The sequence below is a fragment of the Spodoptera frugiperda genome, unplaced genomic scaffold, assembly GCF_023101765.2.
Source record: "Spodoptera frugiperda isolate SF20-4 unplaced genomic scaffold, AGI-APGP_CSIRO_Sfru_2.0 tig00001167_1, whole genome shotgun sequence".
NCBI lineage: Eukaryota > Metazoa > Arthropoda > Insecta > Lepidoptera > Noctuidae > Spodoptera > Spodoptera frugiperda.
Window position 1 is genome coordinate 184,571 of NW_026095724.1, and position 26,384 is coordinate 210,954.

Consider the following 26,384-nt stretch of genomic DNA (forward strand, 5'->3'; position numbering starts at 1 on the left):
GAGACGCCTGCGCACTCCTTGTATACGAGCACGCTCTCGATGAACGCTTCCACGACGTCGGCGTTGCAGGCGGCTCCATCGAACCGAGCCGTGCACCGGGTAAAGTTGCTCTGCGCAGTGTGCACCGCGTGCACTCCTGCAGCAGGAGGTTGAGTCGACCCCCTCATCACGCTGGCCAGGATCCTAGATAGCTGGTCTTCCGTCATTGTGATCATATTCGTATCGCGTTGGTCCGTTGTGGTAGGTGACGCCGCCGCCATGTTGTCGTCCGCGGCGGTTCCCGCCACTCGCGTATCCGTGAACTCTTCGTCACTATCGCTACTGCGGTTCTCGATGGCCGTCTGTCCGCGTGTTTTCGGCATCTTCTCGAGACACGACGGTTACAGCCTCGGTACAGTAGGTACACAACAGACTTCAACAGAGCGTGGAATACGTTCGCACTCGCGTAGGTACTTCGAGCACGAGCCACGAGTTGGGCGCAATTTTTGTAATGGATGTACAAAAGTTTATTATATTATAATTACACAGTTAGTGACAATCACAATTAGGTAACACACAGACAGCGGTAATATAGTTCAAACAATAATCTAGGTACAAGGTAGGGCGCCGCGCGACGCAGTCGCGCGCGCATGTGCTTTCACTACGGGCGTGTAGGGCCGACTGGCGACGTGAGGAGCGGTGGGAACGCCGCGGCTTGCGTTAGCGCGCGAAGCGCGGAACCGACGCGTCGGATGATATTCTCGTTATAACACAGCACGTAAACGACGCGACGGATGATATTCTCGCTACATAATTAAATTGAGTAATTTTCTTTTCAGGCTCATTTTCTGATTCAATATATAACCAGCCATCTGATCTATAATCTCGAGGTACATATGCTAGAGCCATCCAACGTTTAACATGCATTTTATCAATTGGGTATTATACTACTAGTCAAATTCAATACTTTTATCGAAATGTCAAAAACGTTACTTTTCTATGAATTTTGTATTAAGGCGAACGTCCGCGCCACGGCCGTTTGAATATTCGCGCCGCGACCGTTTGAATTTCGCGCCACTAAAACAATACTCGCGCCAACAGCGCGCTCGTGGTTTTCCGCTGTGCTTCGTACTCGGTCGGCGCCGCCGCCGCCGCCGCGCTGCCTCGCCGCCCGCGCCCCGCGCACAGGCCAGTAGTGTACGATCTCGCGCCGCTTACGCGTCGTTAGCGAATATATCTATGTCCCACGCCTCTTCTTCCCAAAACTATTGTTATTTCTAATGTTCATATCTAGTTATTGTGTAAAGTTTGTGATTAATGGTAAATAAAGACCTTACAACCATTACAGTGGCTGCCCAACTCGTGGCTTCGAATTCACGAGAACTTTGTCGCGAATGCCGCGATAGATGCCTACCTATTTCAAATCGTGAAAAGTTAAGTTAAGTTACGTGAAGAACTGTTGCCATGGAACTAAGAAACGCGAAAGTTATATCTCGCGAAGATATTATGAGTGACGACGCGAGTGAGCCCGAATACTACGACCAGGCGGAGCAGAGCGCTGCAAGCGCCCCCGCCCCCGTCCCCGCCGGGGCGCATGGACGCGCCGGCGGCGCTTCGACGAGCGCGACCACCGAGACCGTCTTAGCCGGTTTCATGGAGTCCTTCGTGAGAATGCAGGCGGAGACCAACAGAACCCTAGTCGAAACCCTGAGGGCTTTCAACGGCTCCGGGAAACCACCGACTTCGACGCCAACGCCCGACTCCCGTCCGCCCAGCGTCTACCCGTCCGCGGTCACAGGCAACTTCGCCAAGTGCACTGCACGTTTCGACGGGAAGTCGCGCGACGCGGAGGTACTGGAGGCGTTCATCGATGCGGTGCAGGTGTACAAGGAGTGCGCGGGCGTCAGCGATGAGCACGCGCTGCGCGGCCTGCCGATTCTGCTGGAGGGCGACGCGGCCGTGTGGTGGCGCGGCGCGCGCGCTAACGTGCACGCCTGGCCGGACGCCGTGGCGCGCTTGCGTGCCATGTACGGGATGCAGCTGCCGCCATACAAAGTCCTACGAGAGATCGTCGACACGGACCAGAAAGACTCTGAACGTGCAGAAGTGTTTGTGTGCAAAGTGCGATCGTTGTTTACAAAACTACCGTACGCGGTGCCTATGTGTATACAACTAGATATTATTTACGGCCTTTTGCACCGACGCGTGAGGAAACGTTTACCTAGAAATGATGTCAACGATATTGATATTATGTTAGAAAAGGTGAGGGCCATAGAAGATTCTATTGTCGAATTAAATCTTCGTACGTACGCCGCGAACCCGATCGTTTCTACGTCGAAATCGACAAGTCAAAACTTGTCGAGATCGCAAGACGCACCGCGCGACCGAGCTCGCGAACCCGAGTCGAGCGAGCGCGAACGCAGCGTTACCACGAGTTCGAACGGTACTAGTGTCGCGAAACTCACTCCAAACTCGAACGAGAATTTGAAACGTGATAAACGCGTTCGATGTTCGTTTTGCAAATTTTATGGTCACGTTTTAACAGATTGTCGCAATTTCCAAAATAAAAATAATAAACCACAACCAACTAGTGCGCTTTCTAGTAGTGGGCCTAATAATTTGCGTTGTTACGGATGTGGCCAACCCGGTGTTGTAAAGTCTAAATGTGAAAATTGTAGCGGAAAACAGTTACCCGCGACGCGATGCGATTTTAATATGGTGAACGGCGAGAACGACTTACGCGAAGCTCACGCGGCGACGCCGTCACACGCTATGGTATCGGTCACTATCGCGAATAGGGTAGGTGCCGCAATACTCGACACGGGGGCTACGTGCTGCGTTGCCGGTTCCTTGTTGTACTCTATCTTAACATCGGTTGGGGTACAATTTCACGAGGCGGAGCGAACCATAGGACTCGCGATTGGTTCCCGCCAAACGAAAACAGTCCTCACGGCGACAGTACCCGTAATTTTAGAGGGAAGGCAAATCGATACTGAGTTCATAGTATTTCCAGGTGAGAGTACTCGAACATTGTTAGGTCGCGATTTTATTACTAAGGCTGGGGTTACATTAGACTTGTCACAGGAGTCATGGTTCTTTGCTGATAACCCTGAGCAGATTTTTCCTCTCGTGCAATCTTTTAGTCTAAATAGCACAGAACTGATGCAGGCAGATATCTCCGACGTCGCCTTGCGCGACGCCGAGGGAACGAACTTACCACCAGAGCACAGGAACGCGCTCAACGCATTTCTGCGTAGCAGAGCGAACCAGTTTGCTGCGGATGGACCTCCCACGGATTTTGCCTGTCATAAAATTAAGGTAAGAGAGAATCAGGAACCCCTTGCCTCCCCACCATACAGGTTGTCGCCGTCCAAGAAAGAAGCCTTAGAAAAGGAGCTGCAAAAGCTACTCAGCGCCGACGTTATCGAGGAGTGCGAGTCACCATGGGCCTCCAACGTCGTCCTGGTGAAGAAGAAGGATGGGAGCTACAGGCTTTGCGTGGACTACCGCAAGCTCAACGCGGTCACGGAGCCTGACCGATACCCACTTCCCAGGATCGAAGATGTGCTCCATGCGGCGAAAACCTCCAAGTACATGTCTACACTGGACCTGCGTTCCGGATATTTTCAGGTGAGCGTTGACCCTGATCATAGGGACTTTACCTCGTTCACGACACCGCTGGGCACCTTCAGGTTCAAGCGCATGCCCATGGGCCTCCGGAATTCAGGGGCAACCTTCCAGAGATTGATCGACCGGTTCAAATCCAACTTACCAGGTATAACCTTGCTCGCATATCTGGACGATCTGTTGGTGCTGTCTGAAGACTCGTTCGAAAGGCACCTCGCAGACCTGGAAACCGTGTTCGACCGCCTTGCTATGTTTAACCTGCGGGTGAACCGAGAGAAGAGCCACTTCGCCCGAGATGCCGTGAAGTTTCTAGGTCATGTCATCGTACCAGGTGGTATTCGCATGGACCCAGAAAAGACGTCTGCTATAACTGGCATGCCGCCCCCTCAGAACGTGAGGCAGCTGAAGTGTTTCCTGCAAACCTCGAGCTGGTTCAGGCGCTTCATACCGGGTTATGCCGAGGTGGGAGTGCCGAACAGCAGAACGCCTTTGACTTCTCTGCTGAAGAAAGGGAGCACCTGGGAGTGGGGCCCCGAACAGCAGAACGCTCGAGACCATCAGTCGCCTCGAAGATAACATCGGCGTCCTATTCTCCGTCAGTACGGGACGAAACTGCACCGCTCACCCGACTCACTGGGCATTCAGCGGCACAGTTCCGACTCACTCGTCCTTAGGAACATTCTACACCTGCACCGCTCATCTCAAATCGACAGCCGTCTCAACAGGATCGACCTCCAGTCTTGGGGGGGAGTGATGTGGCGACACATTGACAAGTAACAAGTGACAGATGACAGAAGTCGCACATAGACTATCGACGAGCAAATCAACGGATGACGTCACAAATATCCTGCATCGCACATACGAAGTTTACATGCGAAATAACACGGATAGAAAATCCCAACGAACAACAGTTGGGCAGAAAGCCCGCCAGGCTGATCACCTCGCCTTTCTTAGGGAACTTTACTCTCTGTTCCCTAAAAGACCATCAAGTCCCTCCTAACATCGGCTCCTATTCTCCGTCAGGCTGACGGGACGAAACCATTCGTCCTTAGAACCGACAGCAGCGGCTACGCGCTTGGAGCGGCTCTACTCCAGGGGGAGGGGACCGATGAGCGACCCGTCGAGTACGCCAGTCGCCTCCTCACAGCCGCTGAAAAGAATTATAATACGACGGAGAGAGAGGCACTGGCTGTAGTATGGGCGGTGTCGAAATTTAGGGGTATATTGACGGCGCCGATGTGACAGTTAAGTCCGATCACCAGCCGCTTAGGTGGCTCATGAGTTTGAAGTCACCAAGCGGCCGCCTGGCCCGGTGGGCGCTCAGTCTTCAGGAATATAACCTGAAGATCGAGTACACTCCTGGTAAGGCAAACGTGATCGCAGACACGCTGTCACGTCCTGTATGCGCGACGGAGGATATTGAGGGGACTGAGTGCGACTTGCGCCTCGCCGTGGTTGACCTACCCTCGCGCAGCCCTAGGGACGTCAGAGACGGCCAGATGAAGGACCCGGAGATTCGCAAGATCGTCGAGGCGTTGGAATCCGACGATCCCTTTAGGGGGAGGTCCTGGGCAGATAAAGGGTATGTAGTAGTCGACGGCGTGTTGTACCGTTATGGTCCCGACAACGAAGAAGATGATGACGCCAGCTTGGTGGTACCGGAACATGAGCGCAAGGACGTGCTAGCCGAGTACCACGACGCTCCCACAGCCGGCCATTTCGGGGTGGAGCGAACTTTGCATCGTCTCGCAGGTAAGTATTACTGGCCCGGGATGCGGGCTTACGTTACTCAGTACGTCAAAAACTGTGCAGCGTGTCAACGATACAAAGTGGACACGCGAAAACCCGCCGGCCTGCTGCAAGTTCCAGCTATGTCACGCCGCTTCGAAGTGTTCGCTGTAGATCTGTTCGGGCCATTACCGGAGACACCCTCCGGTAACAAATGGATCCTCATAGTGGAAGACACCTGTACAAGGTGGGTTGAGTTATTTGCCCTTTCATCCGCCACTAGCGAAGAGTGCGCCAAAACACTGGTGAACGAGGTGTACCTGCGTTATGGGACGCCCAGAAGACTCATCAGCGACAACGGCGTGCAGTTTGTGAGCGAAGTGATGCAGCAGACGTGTCACGTCATGGGCATCAAGCAGGCCCTGACGTCGTTTTACCACCCGGAGTCCAACCCTGTCGAACGAAAGAACCGCGACCTTAAGCCACAGCTTGCTATACTGGTTGGTAAGGATCATGATTCCTGGGATAGTCATCTTCCCGCTATTCGGTTCGCCATGAACTCTGCGTTCACTGCGAGCACGGGGCATTCCCCCGCTTTTCTCAACTTCGGGCGTGAGATACGCGCTCCCGCCGACGTGTTGTCTGAGATGCGCGCCATCGTCGAGAACGATAATGTGGTCTTGTCTATTACCCCGTTCCTTAGGAAGCTTTCAGCCGTGCTACTCGATGCACGGGATGTGCACGAGAAAGCCCAGGAAGCTCAGAAGAAGTACGCCGATGAGAGTCGTCGCCCAGCGCCAGACTATAAGGTAGGGGATCTCGTACTGCTTAAGACTCAGGGCTCTAACGATACGATCAAGGGGCAGACTCCGAAGTTCATTCCCCGCCGGGATGGACCGTATCGCATTCAGGAGGTGATAGGTAGCACGACATACGCTTTGGAGCGTATAAGTGACGGCGTCTCGCTAGGGAGGTATCACGTTTCTTTGTTAACACCGTTCGTTGGTCCCATCCAAGATCCCATTCAGGAGAAGCGTAAGAGGGGAGACCTCGTAAGGCTAACCCGGCTTCGGGGACGCAACGCCTGGGTTAGAGGGGGAGGATATAAGGCGAACGTCCGCGCCACGGCCGTTTGAATATTCGCGCCGCGACCGTTTGAATTTCGCGCCACTAAAACAATACTCGCGCCAACAGCGCGCTCGTGGTTTTCCGCTGTGCTTCGTACTCGGTCGGCGCCGCCGCGCCGCCGCGCTGCCTCGCCGCCCGCGCCCCGCGCACAGGCCAGTAGTGTACGATCTCGCGCCGCTTACGCGTCGTTAGCGAATATATCTATGTCCCACGCCTCTTCTTCCCAAAACTATTGTTATTTTCTAATGTTCATATCTAGTTATTGTGTAAAGTTTGTGATTAATGGTAAATAAAGACCTTACAACCATTAATCTCACCTGATGGTAAGTGATGATGCGGCCTACGGTGGAGCACGCCTGCCCATAAGCAACCTATTCACTCGGGCCTTGAAGACACCCAAGTTATACCCATCAGGAAACACAGACTCCGGCAAGGAGTTCCACTCCCTAGCAGTTCGCACAAGGAAGCTTGAAGCGAAGCGCTTCGTGCGAGTGGGTGGGATATCTACCATGAAGCGGTGACGCCTCGCCGATTGTCTTGTGGTTCGATGATGAAAAGGACTAGGGGAATCAAGTTGTGCAATTCCCCCGCACACTCTCCGAAATGTACCCGGTAAAAAACGGAAAGGCTTGCGACCTTGCGCCTGTGTTCAAGGCTTTGAAGCCGGGCCTCCACAAGCGCATCATCGTTGATGAGCTTCTTGGCACGCCTTTCAATGTGTTCGAGCGCATCCAGCTGGTATTTGGCCGAGCCGACCCAAAGGTGAGAAAAGTACTCCATACATGACCGAACCTGCGCTTGGTACAGGCTCAGCAGTTGTTTCGGTGTGAAGTACCGTCTCACCTTCGAGAGGATACCCAACTTCCTACCAGCCAGATGCGCCAATTCACTGGCAATTTCATTAACAGTCTCCCTGGCGACAATATATAAAGCTTTTTAAGTTCAGGAGGCCATGGAGGTCGCCGGCGGGTCCCAAATTTGCTAATTGTGAACGCCGTGAGTCAAATAGTTAAAATTATTACAAGAGGACGTGGGTCCAAAAAAAAAATCTTTCAAGACGCCGTGGGATCCGCCCTGACCTCCCAAATTCAAATAATTTTTACAACTACTGGCGTGCTGTTATGGAAAATGTGATACTTCTCGGGCGTGTACATAAAGCTTAGCTAAAAATTAAAAAAAGAAGCAAGTCAATAGGACCAATAATTGAGTTGCTATGAGACTTGAAAGTGATGTAAAAAAAAACATCATAATATGAATATTCATGTATTTATTGAAGTTTTTATAACAAAAAATAATTATAATGTCCTAAAAATTACTTTTTTGTATGAATAGTCGCAAAACACGAGGCGCAAACGCTGGGATTCGTTGGGCAAGTAAGGCAGACGGTGTTAGTTTTTTTAGTTTGTCTCTTGGCGTCAACACTTGTTTTACCTTGCAATCTTAGTTGTTCGTAACAATGTATGCACTTACGACGCACAATTTGATTACGATGGTCAACTACAGGATTTTTCCCGAACTTATGCTCCCTTGGTTCGCATATCTCTGCACTACTGGAGCGTTCCTGACATAAACCTAGTAACTGGGTGCATAACTGTTCCCTGAATTTTGTAATGGTATAGCGTTTGGAATTAATTCTTTTATGTGTCATATAGACAAGGTAAGCATTTATGACAGTGGTGTTCAGTAACAATTCTATTGCAAGTTTTTGAAACCGACGAATGTTACGGCGTGATGGGTTAGAGTAACTACCCAGTTGATCGGAAAGATCAATTGAACTTTTGTGCTTATTGTAGTCTGCAATTGCTGTAGGTTTCAAAGCTGATTTATTTTTGTTTCGTTTGCTTGTTACAGTGACGAATCCCACTTTATGTCTGGTAGACAATCCAAGGACGTCTCGTTTATCTTTCCATTTGAAGACCAAAACCCCGCTGTAATTTTCCATAGCAACCATCTCCCCCTTCTTCAACTTTTCTCCTATGACATTCATGGGTAAACCTTTCCGATTTTTTCGGACTGTGCCAATCAAGTGCGTAGAACGTTGTAATAGAGCCTCGGCCAAGTCAACGCTAGTATAATAGTTGTCGGTGACTATCAAAAAAAAATAATGACTGTAAACATTGATAATGTAGATTCTAAACACACTACTATAATAGTAAAGTAAAAAATAAACATTAGTCGTGTTGTTTTCACTCTTCCTTCTTCATTCTTGCCTGGAAACTACCGCTACACAGCTGCTGCGAAAGAAAATTACAATTATTAGTATATATTGTAACTTTTGATGTGGATGTTAAAAAACAATATCCCACAAGAAAAAATATTATATAGACTGAAATTAATGGAAATTATGAAGTAAATAAAAAAAAATATGGCTCTCTCATTTTCAATTACACCTATAACAAATTTGTAGAATGTAATTAGGCGGGTCTACGCAGAGCGAGCAGCCTCGCGAGGCATTTGCCGCGCGAGGCCGCTCGGTCTATGTAGACGTGACTCGGCGGAGGAAATCGCGTGTACCGCCGCGGGCGAGCGACCGAGCGGCCAAGCAACCGAGTGTCGGCTTTTTGTTTTGCTCAAAGGCGCCTCAGTCATTTGCCGCGCGCACTCTGGATGCACGTGTATTTTGTTTCGTGCCTCGCAAAATTTTTCTCCACTCCATCATCAATCAATTCTTGGTACAGTTCGTTTCCATAACATCCGTTTCCATTATATAATCTGTTTTTGTATAATGTCTGGATCCAATATTGTCTTCGTTTAAGTTTTTTTTTGTCTTCTCTTTTTTATAATCCTATTTATAAGTATAAAAGCAACAGCTGCCACCGCAACACGTACGTGTGGTGCCATGATGTCTTAACTCTCAACAGAACGAACGAACAAATGGCTTGGGCTTGCCGCGCGCAGCAGCCTCGCGATGATACCGAGGCTGCCGCGCTCGTTCGGGGAGAGTTTCCTCGCGCGGCAAATACCTCGCGAGGCTGCCCGCTCTGTGTCGACACGCCTATTGCCTATCGTAATCGTAATCCTTGGTCCCTCGTGCTTATAACTGTTTTAATTTTCCATATCTATCAAAGTTATCAATAAGTTGGATCTTACCTATCCTACTAATATTACCGGGCTGAAGCTAGTAAGATCTAATTTATACATATAAAATACATGTATATTGATAAAGAAAAGCTTATCTGGAGTGCCAGCTAAACAACCAAATTCTTCATCAATGAAAAGACCTGAGGGCCTTACAGTTTTCTTTTTGCCACATTTTCATTTTGCTATCCATATAACATATCTGTTGTACAAATATTCTTTTTATATAGAATATCCTTGACATGATTGTGACTTGGTGTTGTAATACGGCGTTTGCAAACCTGTAAAAGGTAAAATAATTGTGTTGTGAATATAATAAAAATGCATTATCTGCATAGGTGGTCTATAAAATATAGAAATTACACAAGCTCATTTCTGATAACATTACCATTCCAAATTGACTTGCAGTCAGACGGTCACGCCTATGAGTAGTATTTAAATCATTTTCATTCTGCCCTACTGTAAACATTTCAATGAAAGCAATATCTTTGGAATTCTGCTAACCGTCCTTCACACCATATTCTCAGTTGTGCTTCATCAATATCAATATGATCACTTGCTTCAGGTCCATAGTTCTTGTCTGGTTTGGATTTTTCTCGTGGAATAAACAATCGTTGGCGTGTTGACGATTGCTGTCGTACTCGACTCTGTTTCTTCCGCTTTATGTATTTTTTTAAATGTGTTCCTGGGCTCTGTGTTTAGTTCAGATGACGAATCAAAGTTATGCCCCTTAGGATCTCTTCAACCATCCTCCATCTACATAAACAGTAACAAATGGAACACTATCAGAAGACATAGGGGTATAGAAGCAAAGGTGACCATCTCCACTTTTACAGATTTTAAGAAAAACGTGAAAAACTTGTATCTTAAAAGTTACAAATGTTTTTGAAGTGTTTATATTTTGTCTTTAATAGTGTAGTGTTAGGAAAAGATTTCAAGCAAGTTAGGGCTAGATTCACGCGGTGGTTACAGAATAAATGAGGTTACAAATGACAATGCCAGAATCTCTATAGAACTTTGCCCCACCAAAAAATATATTGTACAGGCATGCCAAATGTAGCATTCAATTGCTGCTCTATTAGTGATAACTAAAAACATGATTAAAAGCCTTTAGAGCTTGCGGTTTATATATAAATCTAAGAACAAAATATTACATTTAGGTTAGGTACCAGTTTAGATACATTGCAGTTATAATGGTAGAAATAATTAAATTAAGTGCTTTATATTATTACAATGCAACAATAGGGGGTTTAGCTATGAAAGGAAGGAATTTCATCACCAATATCACCTTTAGTAATCCTACTTTAATTCATAGTCATAACGAAACAACAATGTAAACAGAACAGACAGAGCGAATGTCAAATAATGACTTTTTGGACGTAACTGACACACGCACGCCAAAGACGTTTCGTTACATCAAACCACTAACGTTCAAACACGAAATAATAATTAGAATATGCATTCATTATAATATATATTATAAAAAAATAAATTAACTAACAGTATGTATTTATACCAAATTCATATTAAAATCCGTACATATTACATTAATAAATCCTTTTTTTATTGAATGACTCTTTGTGTTCCTTTTGCAAGCGTACTAAGAAACGCAGATGATCGCGATAAATACAGGAAGTAGGCCTTGGGTTTTTTAAATTCTTTTTATTTCCAATTTTTATCCGCAACTTTATCAGAATAATAATTAAGTAACCAAGGGTCTTATTTTCATTGCATAATATTGATTAATTTACATTTCTTGTACATTGATGAAATTAAGTGGGGCAGGATCTGGCATTGTCATTTGGAGATCGTTATGTTTGTTTCTCCCAAGTAGACATTGCTATGTTTGTTGTAATCATATATGGATTTTGTTCACTTTGCTTTAATCTGTAATGGATATTGGTGATTCTGTTTCAATAAAAGGCATTATTAGAAATTAACAAAATATTTTTATTTTTTGCTTATGTAATTACCTTATTACAATTATGTAACTGTATGCCTATAATCATGTAACGTATTATAGTGTTTTAAACAAATCAATAAAAAAAAAACGTTAACTTTTTAAAGAAAAACATTGTTATATTTTTATGTTTAAAAATTAATGGTGCTTCTTTCTATAAGCTCATTACAATATTCTTCTTCCTGAGAATTTTCATCACTGCCATTCTGTCGGGTATTGTTAACAAAATCTGTGTAAAATTTTAGATTCTCGTCATTCTGCCAATTTTCACCGAAATGCTTCTTCATTAAATTATTGACGTCTCTTATTTTCAGTAAATTAACGTTTACTGAATATGGTTGTATCAAGCACGGCTGAAACATTGCCACACTGCCCGTTTTTTTATAGATGCTGCGGTAATTATTCTGATTCAGATGGGTCCTATAATTTTCTTCGCCAGTGATAACCACCTTACCTTGATTAGTTTTTCTGAATAAAAACATTTTTGTTGTGGAAATTTTGAAATGCCATTTTCCAGGCAGAAGAAGTACATCTTTTATTGCATCTTTCCAATCATTAACAAGACACTGATCTATAACTCTTATAACTGTACCAAATTCTCCTAGAACTTCTTCATATTCTTCCGGAAATAAAAAGGTTTCCATTTTCTTTATTCTCTTCTCAGCATTACCAAATACTCTATCTGGTGGTAAAAAAGAATGACCCACAATAGGGAAAATAATTTATATTTTCTTCAAAGAAGCAGGAGCTTGTGAAAACCATTTTAATAGCATTCCAATCATGATAGAGTTTTTATTCTGGCCTCCACATCCATCTGCTACTAGGCGTAATGTAGTGATCTTCTCATCAAAGTGTGTATTTTGAAGGCGATGAAAAACAGCTGATGCAATTAGATTTGCATTTTTAGAAAACTGATTTTCTGTCCACGTGTAAATAAAAACATTGGCCTTGTTTAATTTTGTAGTGGATGGCCCTTGCACAATAGTAAAATTTTCAAAGTAAAGCTGCCTGCTGTAATATGCAGCTTGGTCATAAACTTTTGGAAGAGCTTGTTTTTTTTGGCAATCAAAACTCATAATCAAAACTTCAGGACTTTCTTTCATCTTTTAATAACTTGTAAAATTCTTTATATTTCAATGTGTGTATTCTCTTTTGTGCCATGTAAGTTTGTTTTAAATTTCCATCAGTACATTTTTTAATTTTTTCAGCAAGTTCTGTGCAAGTTGAGCAAACATCCACTCTTGGGACTTGAATCCCAAATTAAATTTTGTATTAAATATTGAACGGAAATAGCTTCCCTTAACTTTTAATTCAATGGCGCACAACTTTCGTTATACATTTTGTATAATTTATTTATTGTCAATTCACTTGGGAGATAATGCCTCTTTGTCTGAGATCGACAGTAATGAGATTCAACACATTTTAAAGAATTACTACTACAGCAGCCTTTTTTTCAACGAATTGGTGACTGCGATGTTTTCCACCACGTTTTTCTATGGGCACCTGCCCTTGCTCATGAAACTCTTTTGTGACATAGTTCAATCGAGCTCTTGTGATACCCAGTATTTCTAGGAAACTCTTCTGACAAACAGGAACCAAACGCTTAGTACATTTTACGAACAAAACATTTAACTTGAAAAAGCTTTGGAGCTCTGCTGCATTTAGTGGCTCGTCTTCTTTGTATTGGTGAGGTAACGCAGTATTTTAAAATAAAGGCGTCTTAAAAAGCCTTATTTTTCTTTGCATAAAAATTGTCGTGAAACTGTTGTATGTCCTGGTGATTTAATGATTTACACTCATAAGCTTTGCTATTATGATCACAAGCTAGCTTTGGTTGTTGTTTTGGTGAGTATCTGCAAACAAAACAATAAAATTTTGAATGTATTGAAAGTGAAAAATAGCATTGCAAAATAACAGACAACAAAGTTTAAAAAATAGTACATAAATAAACCTTCCTGTCTTCTGGATTGTTCTTTTCCACTTTCTAGGGTCTCTTAACTTTTTTCTAGCTTGGTTTGGAGGCACTTCACAAGCATTTAGCTCCATTTTATTATTTTTTTCACTTTTGCACGTTAACCGATAACTTCAAACTGATTGACTTGTGAAAATTTGAATCTGTCAAAACAAAAGTGACAATCTCCAGAGGACATAGACAAGTTTGTTTCATTCACCAGTTTTTAACCATAAATTTCTATTGGTTATAGACGTATTTGAAAGTGACAATTGGACAAATCGACGGCTTTGAATCCCAACAACTAGATGGCGCTATTAGTTATAATTCGGGAAAACATGGAGATAGTCGCCTTTGCTACTATACCCCTCTATGATCTTTCTTGTTCACCAGCAATCTTAATTTCCTCTGTCAAATGTTCTAACCAAACATTGCTTATTTTTTTTTCAATTCGTCGAAATTTATTAGGTGACATTGTTGGAATATCCATCAGACTTGTTATATCAGCTGCTTGAGTGTAGTAGCTACCAGAAGTCACAGTTGCCCACACAAATGTAGTATTTATTTTATCTTAGCTCTCGGTGCAGTGTTCCCAAGCTTTTCCACACATGCTGCACTTGAATGTTAATACACTTCGAAATCCATCATGTATTTCATGAACAAATTCAATTTGTGATGATTCACAGATATTTCGGTATCTTTCCATAAGGGAGACCCACTCAATAACATGCCTAAGCTCTACAATGCGATACCCAGATATTTCAGATAAACATGTATTTGGAACACTTTCCACAGTCAACTGAAACGACTCAATTTCAGGATCTGCTTGCGGCCAATTAATGTCTACTACAGATCCAAAGGCAGGTTCAGCCGTCACTGTGACGTGGTGATTCGTGGACGACTGGTGATTCGTACCAAAGTATAGGATTCTCTTATCGACTCGGAACCAGTACAGTTTCGAATATAGTAAAAGAAGTATGTAAAGTCACATGGGAGATACTGCAACCAATATACATGCCTGCACCTTCAGAAGACACCTGGAGGCAGTCAGAAATCGGTTATAGAGAAATATAAAATTTTCCTAATTGTGTTGGTAGTATTGACGGCAAACATGTGGCTTTTATAAATCTGTCCATGTTCCAATTACATTTTTTCCACTTTTGTAAAGGTGCGATTCCACCAAAATAGTGTGCAGCACATTTGCTTGCAAACATTTTGTGCAAAACTCCAACAGTGCAGGTACTAAGCTGGTGTCGCATTTGGCTTCCGTCTCCACTGGTAAGGCGCACAGTTCAGCACACTTGTGCGCGAACATGTTCACTGAGCAGAGTTTCTGCCGAGACAGTTCAATAATTAATATGAACGGGCAGGAAAACGTAGAGCTTTATGCTGCAGCATGTGTTTTACTATGTAGTCTCCTTAAAAAGAAACGAAGGAAGAAACCGCGATGTTGGGTGAGGCCGTTACTACAGCGACGGAATGAAGAAACGAATAAATTTCTAGAAGAAATAAAAATAGATCCATTGAGTGGATTTAAAAACTTCACACGTATATCTTGCGAAGATTTTGAGTTGCTGGTTAATGTAACTAGTCCTTTTATTGCTAAGCAAGATACCAACTACAGAAAATGTGTCCCTGTTTCAATAAGGCTTGCAATCACCTTAACCCTTAGGGTCGCATGACATTTCAGCGAAATAAAACATCAAAATAATACCTGATTATGATTATTAGACCTAAATGAAAGGTAGGAAAAATGGAATAAAAAATCTAATTAGCCGATAATCTGAGATAATGAGCGTATATTATACTATACATTGCTCCCTGCGTTAGCAAATTGTATGAGTAAGGAGCGTATAGTATAATATACAAAATGCACTTTTGACATAACTTGATCAAAACAATAAAACAACAAAATATGTTTTCAAAGTATAATAAAATAATAACATTAATGACATCAGTGCTTATGATAAGCTACAAAACAATTTCTTTTAGCCACGTAACAAAGATGGACATTGCACTTGGTACAACGAGTACACGCTTGCCCCTTTTTGCAATATTTGCACCTCTGATACTCGGTGTGTTCCGGCCAGTGATCTACAGCATCATATCTTATGGCATCTATGGGCCGTTCAGTGGCTGGTTTCTTTATTTCATTCTCCTCAGCCACTGAATCCTGGACTGAAGATTTCGCCATTTGTCTGTTGCTTTTTATAAGACCCGCATATACCTCATAACGGAAATGCTTGAGATGATCATCTTTTCTTTTTATGCTTTTTGAACGGTAATGGCGGCGGCGAAGAAGCCAACCGTTGTTGATACAAAAATCTAACAATTGCGAAAATATGTTCAAATACCAACGATGTGTCTTCTTCATGTTGGTCCGATATAAAGCAATAAGCATGTCAGCTAGATCGACTCCACCCATGTGCCTATTGTAGTGTCTCACTATTTGTGGGCAAGGTACGTCTATGCGTCCTTTAGATTCCTTATGGAATCTCTTCACTTTTTCGATGGGATAAGCATCGACATATGAGCTAACCAAGGTAACGGGCTTATTGTCAAACCACTTTACGATAGCAATTTTATTTTTATTGCAAGTTGCTTGACAGTAAGCCCCCCGTCCTTTTTTCTGCAAAGCTTTGTCTGACAACAATAAGTCATTGGCTTCTCGAAGCCTATTTTTTCTGGCAGTGCCTAAACTAAATATGCCATAATTATGCCTTAACAAATATATGAGTTCTAAAGACGTAAACCAATTGTCGAAGTAAACGACGCAAGGTCGATTTTTTATGGTTTTACATAGCGCCAACACCGTTTTAGCTCCAGTGCCGAGATTTTCCTCTTCAGGTTCGAACTGGATGCCCCTAAAGGTATCGTCGCCTGCATACAACATAAAATCGTATACGATTCCAGAGACACCTGCCCGTACCAAATTTTTAAAACCCCATTTGCATGGTTTGTTTGGATTATACTGCCGTCGAGAACCCGCTTTTTTGCCTTTGTAAGGAATGATCATTTCATCTACACTGAAGGCATTCTCCTCTTCAATAGACAAACATTGGGCTCTTACTCGCTCAAGGAGAGGACGTAGTTTGTAGTAACGATCGGATTCGTCAGCGTGTGTGTTATCAGCAAAATGTAAATACCGCCTTATTTGCTGAAACCTTTTGATAGGCAACATCTGAAATTTTACCGTAACGATAACTGGCCTTCCAATAGTCCTTGTAAGACGGCATAACAACCACTCCCATCAATATATTGATAGCCAAAAAGTCAATTATGTCCTCTTTTGTTGCTTTGATTGACTTTCCAGTCTCTTGTACGCTATATAAATTAGTGTTGTTTGCTATATCAACAATAAGGTCTTCAGGGAAAAATCGATAGAAATAGTCTAACGCCGACCAATTAGATGGGACAGTTTCTTTGAAGCTTTGCTCAGATATTTCAGCTGCATGTTGAAACCTTCTCTTAGTCCATTGAAAAGAAAGTTTGAACTTCTGTATGTTTCGTCTTTTTACCCTATTAGCAGCAACTACAGGACCTCTGCGTTTTCTTTGGACACGTGTTGATGCAGGTAAAGAGGGTAGTGATGCGATAGATGGTATAGCATTATAATTGCATTGCGTATCGGAAGGAAATACGGTTGAAAGAACTGGTGTGAGAGGTGGTGGATCTTCGCCGATTTCGGCTACAATTTCGTGACTTTGAAAATCTATGGAGTCCAAGTTTGGATGTAGAATCGATAGAGAATTTTCGTCTGAGTTTTCTATATAGGAATCATTACTAGATGGATCTGGACTATTGAAATCTAATCTTTCTAACGATGAATTTATAGATGGAGCAGGAGATGAGTCGCGACTATTTACTTCTTCTTCTTCATTGCTTGTAGCATCACTGACGTCGGAAGTAGCACTGAATTTAGGAACGAGTGCTAGTATGCGTCTACACCGATCGCATTGTCCAGGCTAGAACAAAGTTGTTAAATCAAGCGTAAAAAACAAGACCCACACCATGCAAGAAAACACAATTTAAAAAATGCCCAAAAGCAGCAAACAAAATAAACATATCGCACCTTCGGTGCAACAAAGTCACAACAACCCATTTTGTAATTTTACAGGAGAAGACTTTTAATATATTTTTCGCATGTAATGCCTCATTTCTGGATTACTATTTGTAGTAGGTTCAAAATATTTATAAAATAAAATGTTTATTTAGTTGGCTATAGTTTTTCATAAAAATCTTATATTTCATTACCAAAAAATCCTAATAAAACACATAACAATAAAAAGTGTCCTGAATTGTGACTTTGTTGCACCAGAAGTTATTTAGTTTTATGACTTAAGCAAGGTTTTTTACATAGGGTTTTAAATGAAATAAAGTGTCATAATCAAACATAATTCTATATTTTCCTCTCTAAAAATCAACTACTAACAAAAAGGTAACGAAAAACAATTAAATTCTTATAACTACAACATTAATTGGCATCATTTTCATACTTTGAGTTACAATCAAATTGTATAAAATGCAGACTTACATAATAAACAGTCTTTTACACTAAGGAATTCACGAGCAGTCTCATAATAAGTCTTAATGGTTTCATAATACTCTTCAAAATTATAAACAATAAAATTCTTAGAAAAATAAAAACAATAGAAAGCTTTTTATCAAAAAAGGTAGGTCAAAATCAACATTACTTTTTGTTGTCATTACAGTAGACAGCAAACGATACTTATTAAGAAATAATTAACAATAAATGAATACTATTAAGAACATTGTTCGTTCCTATTATTAAAAGTTATTTATATTTTTTATTATAATATAAATATCAAAAAGATGTTATTATTCAAATAAACTATTAAATGTGTTTTCATAATATTTTGGAACTATATTAGCAGTTATTAGTTGTTGAATATCTTGCTTTTTATTGTTCGCAATTGGTAACTTAGAGCTGTATGCCGCACACAATTGAATATCTGAGATATTTTTTTTGCCTGCACGACTAATTTTAATTTTAGCTTCTTTCCAACGTTCACTTTTATACGTGGTTTTGTACAAATAGGTATCAGAATCTTTAATGAATTTCACGACTTTGACATCAGAAATCCTGATTGTTTCGCCGTCAATATTCTTGCCCGTGTTCAAGTTAATATCGTTAGAAAGTAACTTTAAATCGTAGAAACTATCAAAACTCATTTCATTAACAGTAAAACTGTTACCGGTTTTTTTAGCATTACGAATTAGAGCCACATATTGATCTGGGGTGTAAATTGGCCCTGATTTTTTTGCTCGACGAATATTTTTCTCTATTACAGAGTGGACGCTATCAGCTTCGTTCTGCGTGTGTCCACGAATTAGAAACTTGTGTGTAATGGATTTAATTGGCAAGGTTGAAACGGCATAATAATACAAACTAAGAATAAATTTGTTTTTTTGTTGGCCACAACAGTTATCCGAGAAAAAAGTTATGTCTGAATTTGGTTTAGTCGAAGAACATTCTTTTAAAAAATTGTACAAACAAGAACCTATTTCATTGGCTCCTCGTTTACCCAGACCCTCATGCCAAAAGAAGCAGAATGTTTTATTAATCTTAATATCTGATACTGTGAAATTATAGCAATTAAGTTTACTTTTATAAAAAAATGCCGACGATTGACCTATAGGACAAGGCAATACGGCTTGAAGATCAAATATAGCCACAATGCTATTGCTATCAGGCTTTTTACACTCGTCTATATCTTGTTTTTTTCTATTCTACTAAGACTCTTTTCCTCTTGATGTAGTTTATAGCTGGACATCAACGGTTCTTTATCTACAGCATTCTTAAAGGCCTCACACACGTCACATTGGTCTTTACGCGGAATAAAAAAGCTGATATTAAATTCGGTATTGAAAATCCGATGGTATGCGTCGTAATTTGCTGGTGCCTTGTTGTCAGCTATACGTTTTTGACTATAGTTACGGTGAAGTTCGGCTACAGTCAAACCTCCATCTATATACTCTCTTGATGAATTAGCTCTGATGTAATGGCTTTCCATTCTAGGAATTGAATTAATGTGGTCACGTACAGATTGTATTGTTTCAGCATCCAACTTTGACTGTTTTCCGTGCTTACCGCGTTTATCCGTTGGAATTACACTTGTGCTTGCAAATTTATTTTCAGTTACAGTGCGTAGTGGTTTATTACTTATAGCCAATGTATTCAATAGGAACGTTTTACAAACCCTTATTTCACTACCTCTATTTACTAGAAAGTACGATGTGTTTGGTTTTCTACATTTTCTATTCACGTCGCCACCTTTTCGAATCTTGATGGTACGGAATTCAGGTTCAACTTGCTTTACACAAGAAGCAAGGAAGTCACGCTGTCTTTGAAAAGAATTAAGGCCCCAGTATGTCTTAAATATTACATCCCTATCTTCTGTGGTGAACTTATTTGAACAAGACAATCGGCAGGTACTCGTACAAGGTGGTCGAATACTTTTTTGCGGCATGGATTTACCTGAAAAAAGAAAGAAAGAAAATACGTTTATTCAAACTAGGCTGAAGATCAGCACTTTTTGAAAGTCAATAATTACATTAGACAGCCACCAAAGCGCCCCCTTTCGCCAGTTCCTAGGTGTTATAGCTGATGAAAAGAATAGGCGAAGAACAAACTCACCAGCAACACATCTGTCTGTGTTGTCGGAAGGACTAAGATTCTATATAATAGAATAAAAATTAAAAAGATATTTCATTATTAGTAATACCACTTATTACTAGTTACCTCTAGATGATGTGTATGCTTGACCAGTGTTTTTTAATTGCTTTCTCTGGTTCTTTTGCCACTGACTTGGGTTTCTGGTTCTTTTTTTAGCCTTTGTTACAATACTTGCTTGTTCAATGCTTGGTTGAATATTCTCAGAAGCTGCATTATGATGTACAATTGACACATTAGAAGGATGTTTGGAGCGAGATGTAGATTTAGAGTGCTTGGAACGACTGCCAGAGCTAGATGAACTTGAGCTAGATGATCCGGTACTTGAGCTGGAAGAACCACTGCTAGAGGTAGAGGAATCACTGCTAGAACTGGATGTTCTACGAATTGGCTGAAAAACTTTTTTTGTGCCTTTTTTTGCGGTGGTTCATATTCAGATCCATCACTTGCGGAAAAATCTTCATTGTTATCTGAGTTCATTTCATTCGAGACAGTATCTGGCCTTAGCATACTTTTTGCTAATGTGGTTTCTGGCACTACATCTGCGATAACAACATTGGATGAAACTATTTCTTCATCATCAGAAAGGTTAAATGTTTTGCTATCTGTAGTAATGACTGCGTTTTCAATATCTTTCGATGTGACATTCTCTGTTACGGTATTTAGTAAAATTAAATCAGCATTTACTTCTTGAATTACTGTATCCACGGCATTATCACATACTGTGCTCCTGTCAGTAGCTGACAGTTCATTTTTTGCTTCGCAGGAAGTACTGGTGATATTATTTACGGAAAAACGAGAGGATTCTAACTTGGAATCATGATCATTGTCCTGATCTTCCGGATGACAGTTCGCTAACCAGTTTTCAACGAATGTATTGTTTTTCTTTAAATTATTGTCGGGAATGGGAACCATAGAAAGAATTTTTTTACTTCGGGAACCCATTGCTCTCTGAAATAAAAATATTAATAAATCAGATTTACAATTATTGTTATTTTATACTATTATTATTATATTTTTTTATTTATATTTCTATTTATTTATTTTTTATTATGCAAAGGCCTGAACTGAGAAACAACAGAAGAGCAATAACGAAAGGTTCATGAATTTGATTAACTAAAATTTAAGAAGAAAATGATTAGGTCCCCGACGTCGAGCGTCAATGGATTTTCAACCTTATGTTCTGGAGCATTAAGTTGAAAATTTATTGACGCTATCTAGACACACGGCAGTGTGTCCGCCAAGTTCGAGCAAAAAAACCGACACACCGGCCGTGGGTTATATTACACGAACCATTTCGGGCCAAGTTCGACCCACCTATAACTCAAAATCTATTTTTTCCACGCATATGAAATTTCTAGTATCTATCGAGATCTACTTACTTATCTAAAATACAAAATTTCATTAATGTACCTATTGTAGATCTTGAGATATTGACGTCAGAAAATCGCTATTTTTACTATACACTCACTGACTGACTCACTCACTCACTCATCAAAAACCTAGACCACTTCCAATAGTCGTATTGACTTGAAATTTGGCATGAAGGTAGGTCTTTAGGTCAAGGTAAAGGAAAAAATCTGAAAATGGCCAAGTGTGAGTCGGTTTTAAAAATAATGAAGGTGTAAATTCATCATTCATCTTCCAATGGTCGTACCGACCTAAAATTCGTTACGAAGGTTTGTATTTAGTCAAAGTAAAGTAAAATAAGAAAAAAAGAAAATAAACCTTACAAAAATAAATGAAATCCCACCCAAAACATAAATGTGAAAGGATGCCAAGTTCGATAATATTGGAATGCTTCGCCTATAAAAGAAGTGAGATCTAAATAAGTACCAAGTTCCATACACAGACCTCAGTTAAAAATGATATAACTTGGCAAGTTTTAATAGAAAATTATATACTTGACTCATTGCGTTTAGTAGGTTTATAACAAAGTGTGTGAAAACTTGCCAACTTGTTATATCATTTTTAACTGAGGTCTGTGTATGGAACTTGGTACTTATTTAGATCTCACTTCTTTTATAGGCGAAGCATTCCAATATTATCGAACTTGGCATCCTTTCACATTTATGTTTTGGGTGGGATACTAGTTTCGCCGACGAGATCGTCATACAGTCTTTTAGAAAATAACATTGTTGACTATCGCTGTCATCATCGAAGCAGCATTTAAATAAAAACAATATTGATTATCATACATTTAGGTGCAACTTTGACAAAAAAAATGAATAAGTAAATGATTATGGGGTAACAAAGTCACAATTTTGTTTATGAACTAAACAGCGGGTACCTATGATACAAAAACTGGAATTAAAAAGTCATAAGTCTTTTTGTTATCACATTCTTAATACTAATTTTGAACCTATATAGCACTTTCATAGTTTAAGACTTTGTAAATCCAGCAGATTAGTTGAAAAAATTCCATTAATGGACCTATAAAAACACTTTTTAGTTAGTGACTTTGTAGTTCCAATTATGTAGTAAATATATCAAAACTTTGGATCTACAAAAACGCTTTATGAGAAAATGCCTTTGTAGCTCCAAAAGTTTTGTAATATATTTAACAAAAATGAGGTCTTAAAAACAAATACGTTTTTGTCGCTCCAATAAGTGAGAATAAAAAAGGTCATAAATACCTTTGTGTGGCTGTAGCTCCAACGTACGTCAAACACTCGCGGGCGCGGGGGCACTACTGTCCAATGAAGCGTTGTCGGCCCAAAGCGCATGGAAAAACCGCCAATAACCACAAAGGCACTCGCGCCATCTAGTAGAATTTTGAGATACCTCCGCGGATGTTTTTGTTGCCCCAAGTAAAGGCATGATTCAGAAACAGTTTGGCATACTTAGTTCGATTTTGCAGATTTGGCTATTTGTGACTTTGTTGCACCGAAGGTGCGATATGTGATAAGAATTAAATTTTGGTACTGATCTAACCATAAGATATCTTGCTACTGGAGATTCTTTTGCAAGTTTAATGTTCTTATTTAAAGTTTCAAAAGAGCTTATTGCTCGGATTGTACCTGAGACTTGTAAGGCGTTGATAAGCGTGTTGAAAGAAAATATTAAGGTAAGAAAATAAAAATAATATACCATTTTATTTTAGTCACTTTTATTGCATTACATTTCATGCCAAGATATTGTTTCGCCATCATTCTGACGTAAAAGATCTGAATAATCATTATCGCGGACCTGAAAACTTGAAGCCGGTCCTTGACTCTGACAATTTGACGAATCTGAATACGGTGAAGGCATTGGAGTTGTAACATATTTTCCAGTACCAATAATAGCGTCATACAATAAATTATCTATATCCCTTTGTACTAAAATCTTGGTTCGCTCATCTCTAATTTTCCTTAATTTCGTTGCGACGGCTGCAGCAAAAATGTCTTCGTCATCAGGTTTTTTTGCTTCCATCTGCTTGTTTACGTTATTCATAATGGACAAAGCATGGGCGATTCTCGGGTCTTCATCGACAATACGGCGTTTAAGCGAGTTCTTCGGAGCCTTAAACTTTTCGACTGCCCTTTCATGAAGAGACTCTTGATCTTCATTTACTGTGTCATTCTGGATAATAATATCTTGTGATACCTGAAATAGTAATAAAATTTCCTTTTTCTGATGCCTAACACTTTAGAAGAATGGATGATCTTAGAGCGCCAATTTGACCATCTTTGGAATTTCCCTCATTGCATTGGGGCTATGGATGGCAAACACGTTGTTATTCCAGCTCCAAGTAATACTGGAAGCGACTTTTTCAATTACAAAGGTCATTTCAGCATTGTGCTTTTAGCACTGGTTGATGCAAATTATAAGTTTACGTACGTAGATGTCGGTTGTAAAGGAAGAATATCGGATGGTGGTGTTTTCAAAAATACTGGTTTCTATGCTAATCTTCAACAAGGAAAATTAAATTTGCCTGAACCTTACCCGTTACCCGGAAGGAACAAACAAATTCCACATGTCATTGTGGCAGATGATGCTTTTGTGTTAGATATAAAGGAGAATGCCCATATTTCTATGGACAGCCGTTGCGCATAAAAATAAGTTGTATGATAGCAAAAATTGGAGATAAAAGAGGGGAGATGTCATATTTTCCAAGGAAATAAAAATGATCTATTTATTTTGTGGGGTTTTTATTTTCTTTGATTTTCTATTTAAGTTTTGAGGTTAGTTTTACAGCTAACCTTCTACCAAAAAGCAGTACCTACTTACAACAAAATGATTTGAATTCTCTACAGAACAACAGAAAACAGTACCATCAAACCAGTGAATAATCCTGACTAAATAATATTAGGTACAATGATAGGTAGGTTATACCTACCTACTAAATGTATGGTTTGTAGATAAAGGGAATAGGAAATAATAATGTTTGAATATAAGAATAAAATAGTTTTATTGGTCATGATCATTCATAAAATATGTCGTCTAAAAACGGAGCCGGCGGCTCAACTGTTCGAAATCGAGCCCAACTAAGATACCACAAAATGGTCATTACGTGTGCGCAGCATCCTACGGTTCGATTACCCACCAAACAATTGCAATAATAGCCAGCAATATCAGCTAATGAGTTACTTGTAGCTCTATTAACTAAAATGTATGCGTAGTACACTTTACTGCTAACATTTTTTTTTTATTTTTTTTTTTCAGCGCGGAAATCATCCAATGAATCTCGCCAGGGCAAAGCGAGAGGGAGTGTCAGACTCTTACTGACTAAAAACCACCCCGTTCCTACTCCTGCTTGTCGAGCCGGAGCCCCGGTAAACCCGCTAGGTAGTCCGCAGCTCCGGATTAAGCATCAGCCCTACTGGGCCCCATCTGTGGTGGTCTGATGGCTCTTTGAGGCGCGCGCGGAACGCAACGCGCCGCACGCACGGGTCTGGTTCTGGTCGGGCGGCGAGCTACCCTTGCTCGCCGTCCGCAGACCCGCACTTACGGTGGCCGGAGATCGTCACGCGATCCCCGACGCCCGGAGTGTCTTTCGCGTCGGCTGGGGCGTGAGGAAGTTCGTTCCCTCACGCGTCCCGCCTCCTCCTTAGTACTGTTAACATTACGTGATTTAATTTGTCCCCTTACTAAATACTTGTCCATTCCCAGTATTAATGGCAAGTCATCCTCAATGTCGTTCGCTAACTCTATTTCATATTTTCCGTTTCTACGGACATGTTCCCCATAGTACGACCGAGCTTGTTTCAACTGGTAGGAACCTAGAGCTACTGTCATCAGATCATATAATGTTAGTCTTGGAAATGTGTCCAAATGTGGATGCTCAGCGTCTATGGTTAGGAAAATGGCTCTCCTTCTATTAATATTTTCATTTTGTATGTACGCACCCAAATGATTTATTGTATTTAATCTAGTTTTAGCTAATTCTAAGAACTGTTGAGCATCAAGCCGGTCCGCAATTGGTGCATGGAACTTATTTAAAAGTGCACATGCAATGTTAAAATCTAACATAAGGTGTGTCGATGCGCGGTTGAAGTATTCTTGGCGAAATAATTTAAAATCGCGTTTTATTCGACCATTCACAACTTCAACCACCCATCGACACATTGTAACACATCTTGATCGATTTGCCTGTTCTGTGGTCAATTGATTTTTACCTTCCAAAAGTGACTCAGGCATATATGTTTTATAGCCATGGCTATGCAATTCGTCAATTACATCTCTGAAGCCCCTATCTAAAATAAACACATCCCCAGGCCTAAAATAATTTCTTAATACACTGGTTTCATTGCGAAATTCAGAGGACATAATGTCCGAATCACTTTTAGTTGCTGGACCAAGTGACTGTAATATGAATCCATCACAGAAGACAAATAAAAATGGTTTTACCAAATTAATATGTTTATGTAAGCTGTATGTTTGTTTTTGGTATGAATAATTACTACTACTTTGCACATAGATGTAAGAACCATCACATAATAACAATTGCTGGCTTGGTAGAAGCTGGCATATCTGGGTTTCCAAATAAACCCTCTGGAATGATTTTATTTCTAGCAGCCACATCTTGTATTGACATGTGACCAAGTCCTAAATATAAGGGTACAAATGTATTAACTAAACAATGTCTTGCTTTGGACATATATCTTTCTAAAGTGCTTCTAGGAAGTCGAAGTGTTGTTGATAAGCGTTCATTGCTGTCACCAGTTCTAAGTTTAACCAATATTATACTTAAAGCCACACTAGGCCAAGGAGTTTCTAGTGCCAGCTGTGGTACATGTGATAACAATTGATAAAAT

At 40.9% G+C, this 26,384-nt stretch overlaps 4 protein-coding genes across 4 annotated transcripts; 1 reads left to right on the plus strand and 3 right to left on the minus strand.

Moving 5' to 3' along the window:
- Window positions 1-1,443: 1,443 nt before the first annotated feature.
- LOC126912987 (uncharacterized) lies at window positions 1,444-4,182 on the plus strand. The gene has a single exon (XM_050707622.1). It carries the CDS (start codon window positions 1,444-1,446, stop codon window positions 4,180-4,182), a length of 2,739 nt encoding a protein of 912 aa, XP_050563579.1.
- Window positions 4,183-18,160: 13,978 nt separating this feature from the next.
- Window positions 18,161-21,090, minus strand: LOC126912988 (uncharacterized protein DDB_G0271670-like). The gene is made up of 3 exons (XM_050707623.1): window positions 20,658-21,090; window positions 20,215-20,574; window positions 18,161-19,950 (listed from the first exon to the last, which is right to left on the minus strand). Exons 1-3 carry the CDS (start codon window positions 21,088-21,090, stop codon window positions 19,181-19,183), a joined length of 1,563 nt encoding a protein of 520 aa, XP_050563580.1. The 3' UTR covers window positions 18,161-19,180.
- Window positions 20,571-24,110, minus strand: LOC126912989 (uncharacterized). The gene is made up of 2 exons (XM_050707624.1): window positions 24,073-24,110; window positions 20,571-23,773 (listed from the first exon to the last, which is right to left on the minus strand). The coding sequence occupies exons 1-2, from the start codon at window positions 24,108-24,110 to the stop codon at window positions 23,263-23,265; spliced, it is 549 nt and encodes a 182-aa protein (XP_050563581.1). The 3' UTR covers window positions 20,571-23,262.
- On the minus strand, window positions 23,762-26,026 carry LOC126912994 (uncharacterized). The gene is made up of 2 exons (XM_050707636.1): window positions 25,196-26,026; window positions 23,762-24,770 (listed from the first exon to the last, which is right to left on the minus strand). The coding sequence occupies exons 1-2, from the start codon at window positions 25,894-25,896 to the stop codon at window positions 24,551-24,553; spliced, it is 921 nt and encodes a 306-aa protein (XP_050563593.1). The 5' UTR covers window positions 25,897-26,026; the 3' UTR covers window positions 23,762-24,550.
- Between the last annotated feature and the right edge of the window lie 358 nt (window positions 26,027-26,384).

Excerpts from the sequence above, each read along its gene's own strand:
- LOC126912987 (XM_050707622.1), top strand. The coding sequence starts at position 1,444 with ATGGAACTAAGAAACGCGAAAGTTATATCTCGCGAAGATATTATGAGT.
- LOC126912988 (XM_050707623.1), bottom strand. The coding sequence starts at position 21,090 with ATGGGTTCCCGAAGTAAAAAAATTCTTTCTATGGTTCCCATTCCCGAC. Across the intron at positions 20,575-20,657 it reads AGAAACCACATTAGCAAAAA|GAACCACCGCAAAAAAAGGC; the intron begins GTATGCTAAGGC and ends GGATCTGAATAT. Across the intron at positions 19,951-20,214 it reads AGCATACACATCATCTAGAG|GTAAATCCATGCCGCAAAAA; the intron begins GTAACTAGTAAT and ends TTCTTTTTTCAG.
- LOC126912989 (XM_050707624.1), bottom strand. The coding sequence starts at position 24,110 with ATGACATGTGGAATTTGTTTGTTCCTTCCGGGTAACGG. Across the intron at positions 23,774-24,072 it reads TTGTTCCTTCCGGGTAACGG|TGTTAGGCATCAGAAAAAGG; the intron begins GTAAGGTTCAGG and ends ATTCTTCTAAAG.
- LOC126912994 (XM_050707636.1), bottom strand. The coding sequence starts at position 25,896 with ATGTCCTCTGAATTTCGCAATGAAACCAGTGTATTAAGAAATTATTTT. Across the intron at positions 24,771-25,195 it reads AGGGGACAAATTAAATCACG|AAATGTTAGCAGTAAAGTGT; the intron begins TAATGTTAACAG and ends AAAATAAAAAAA.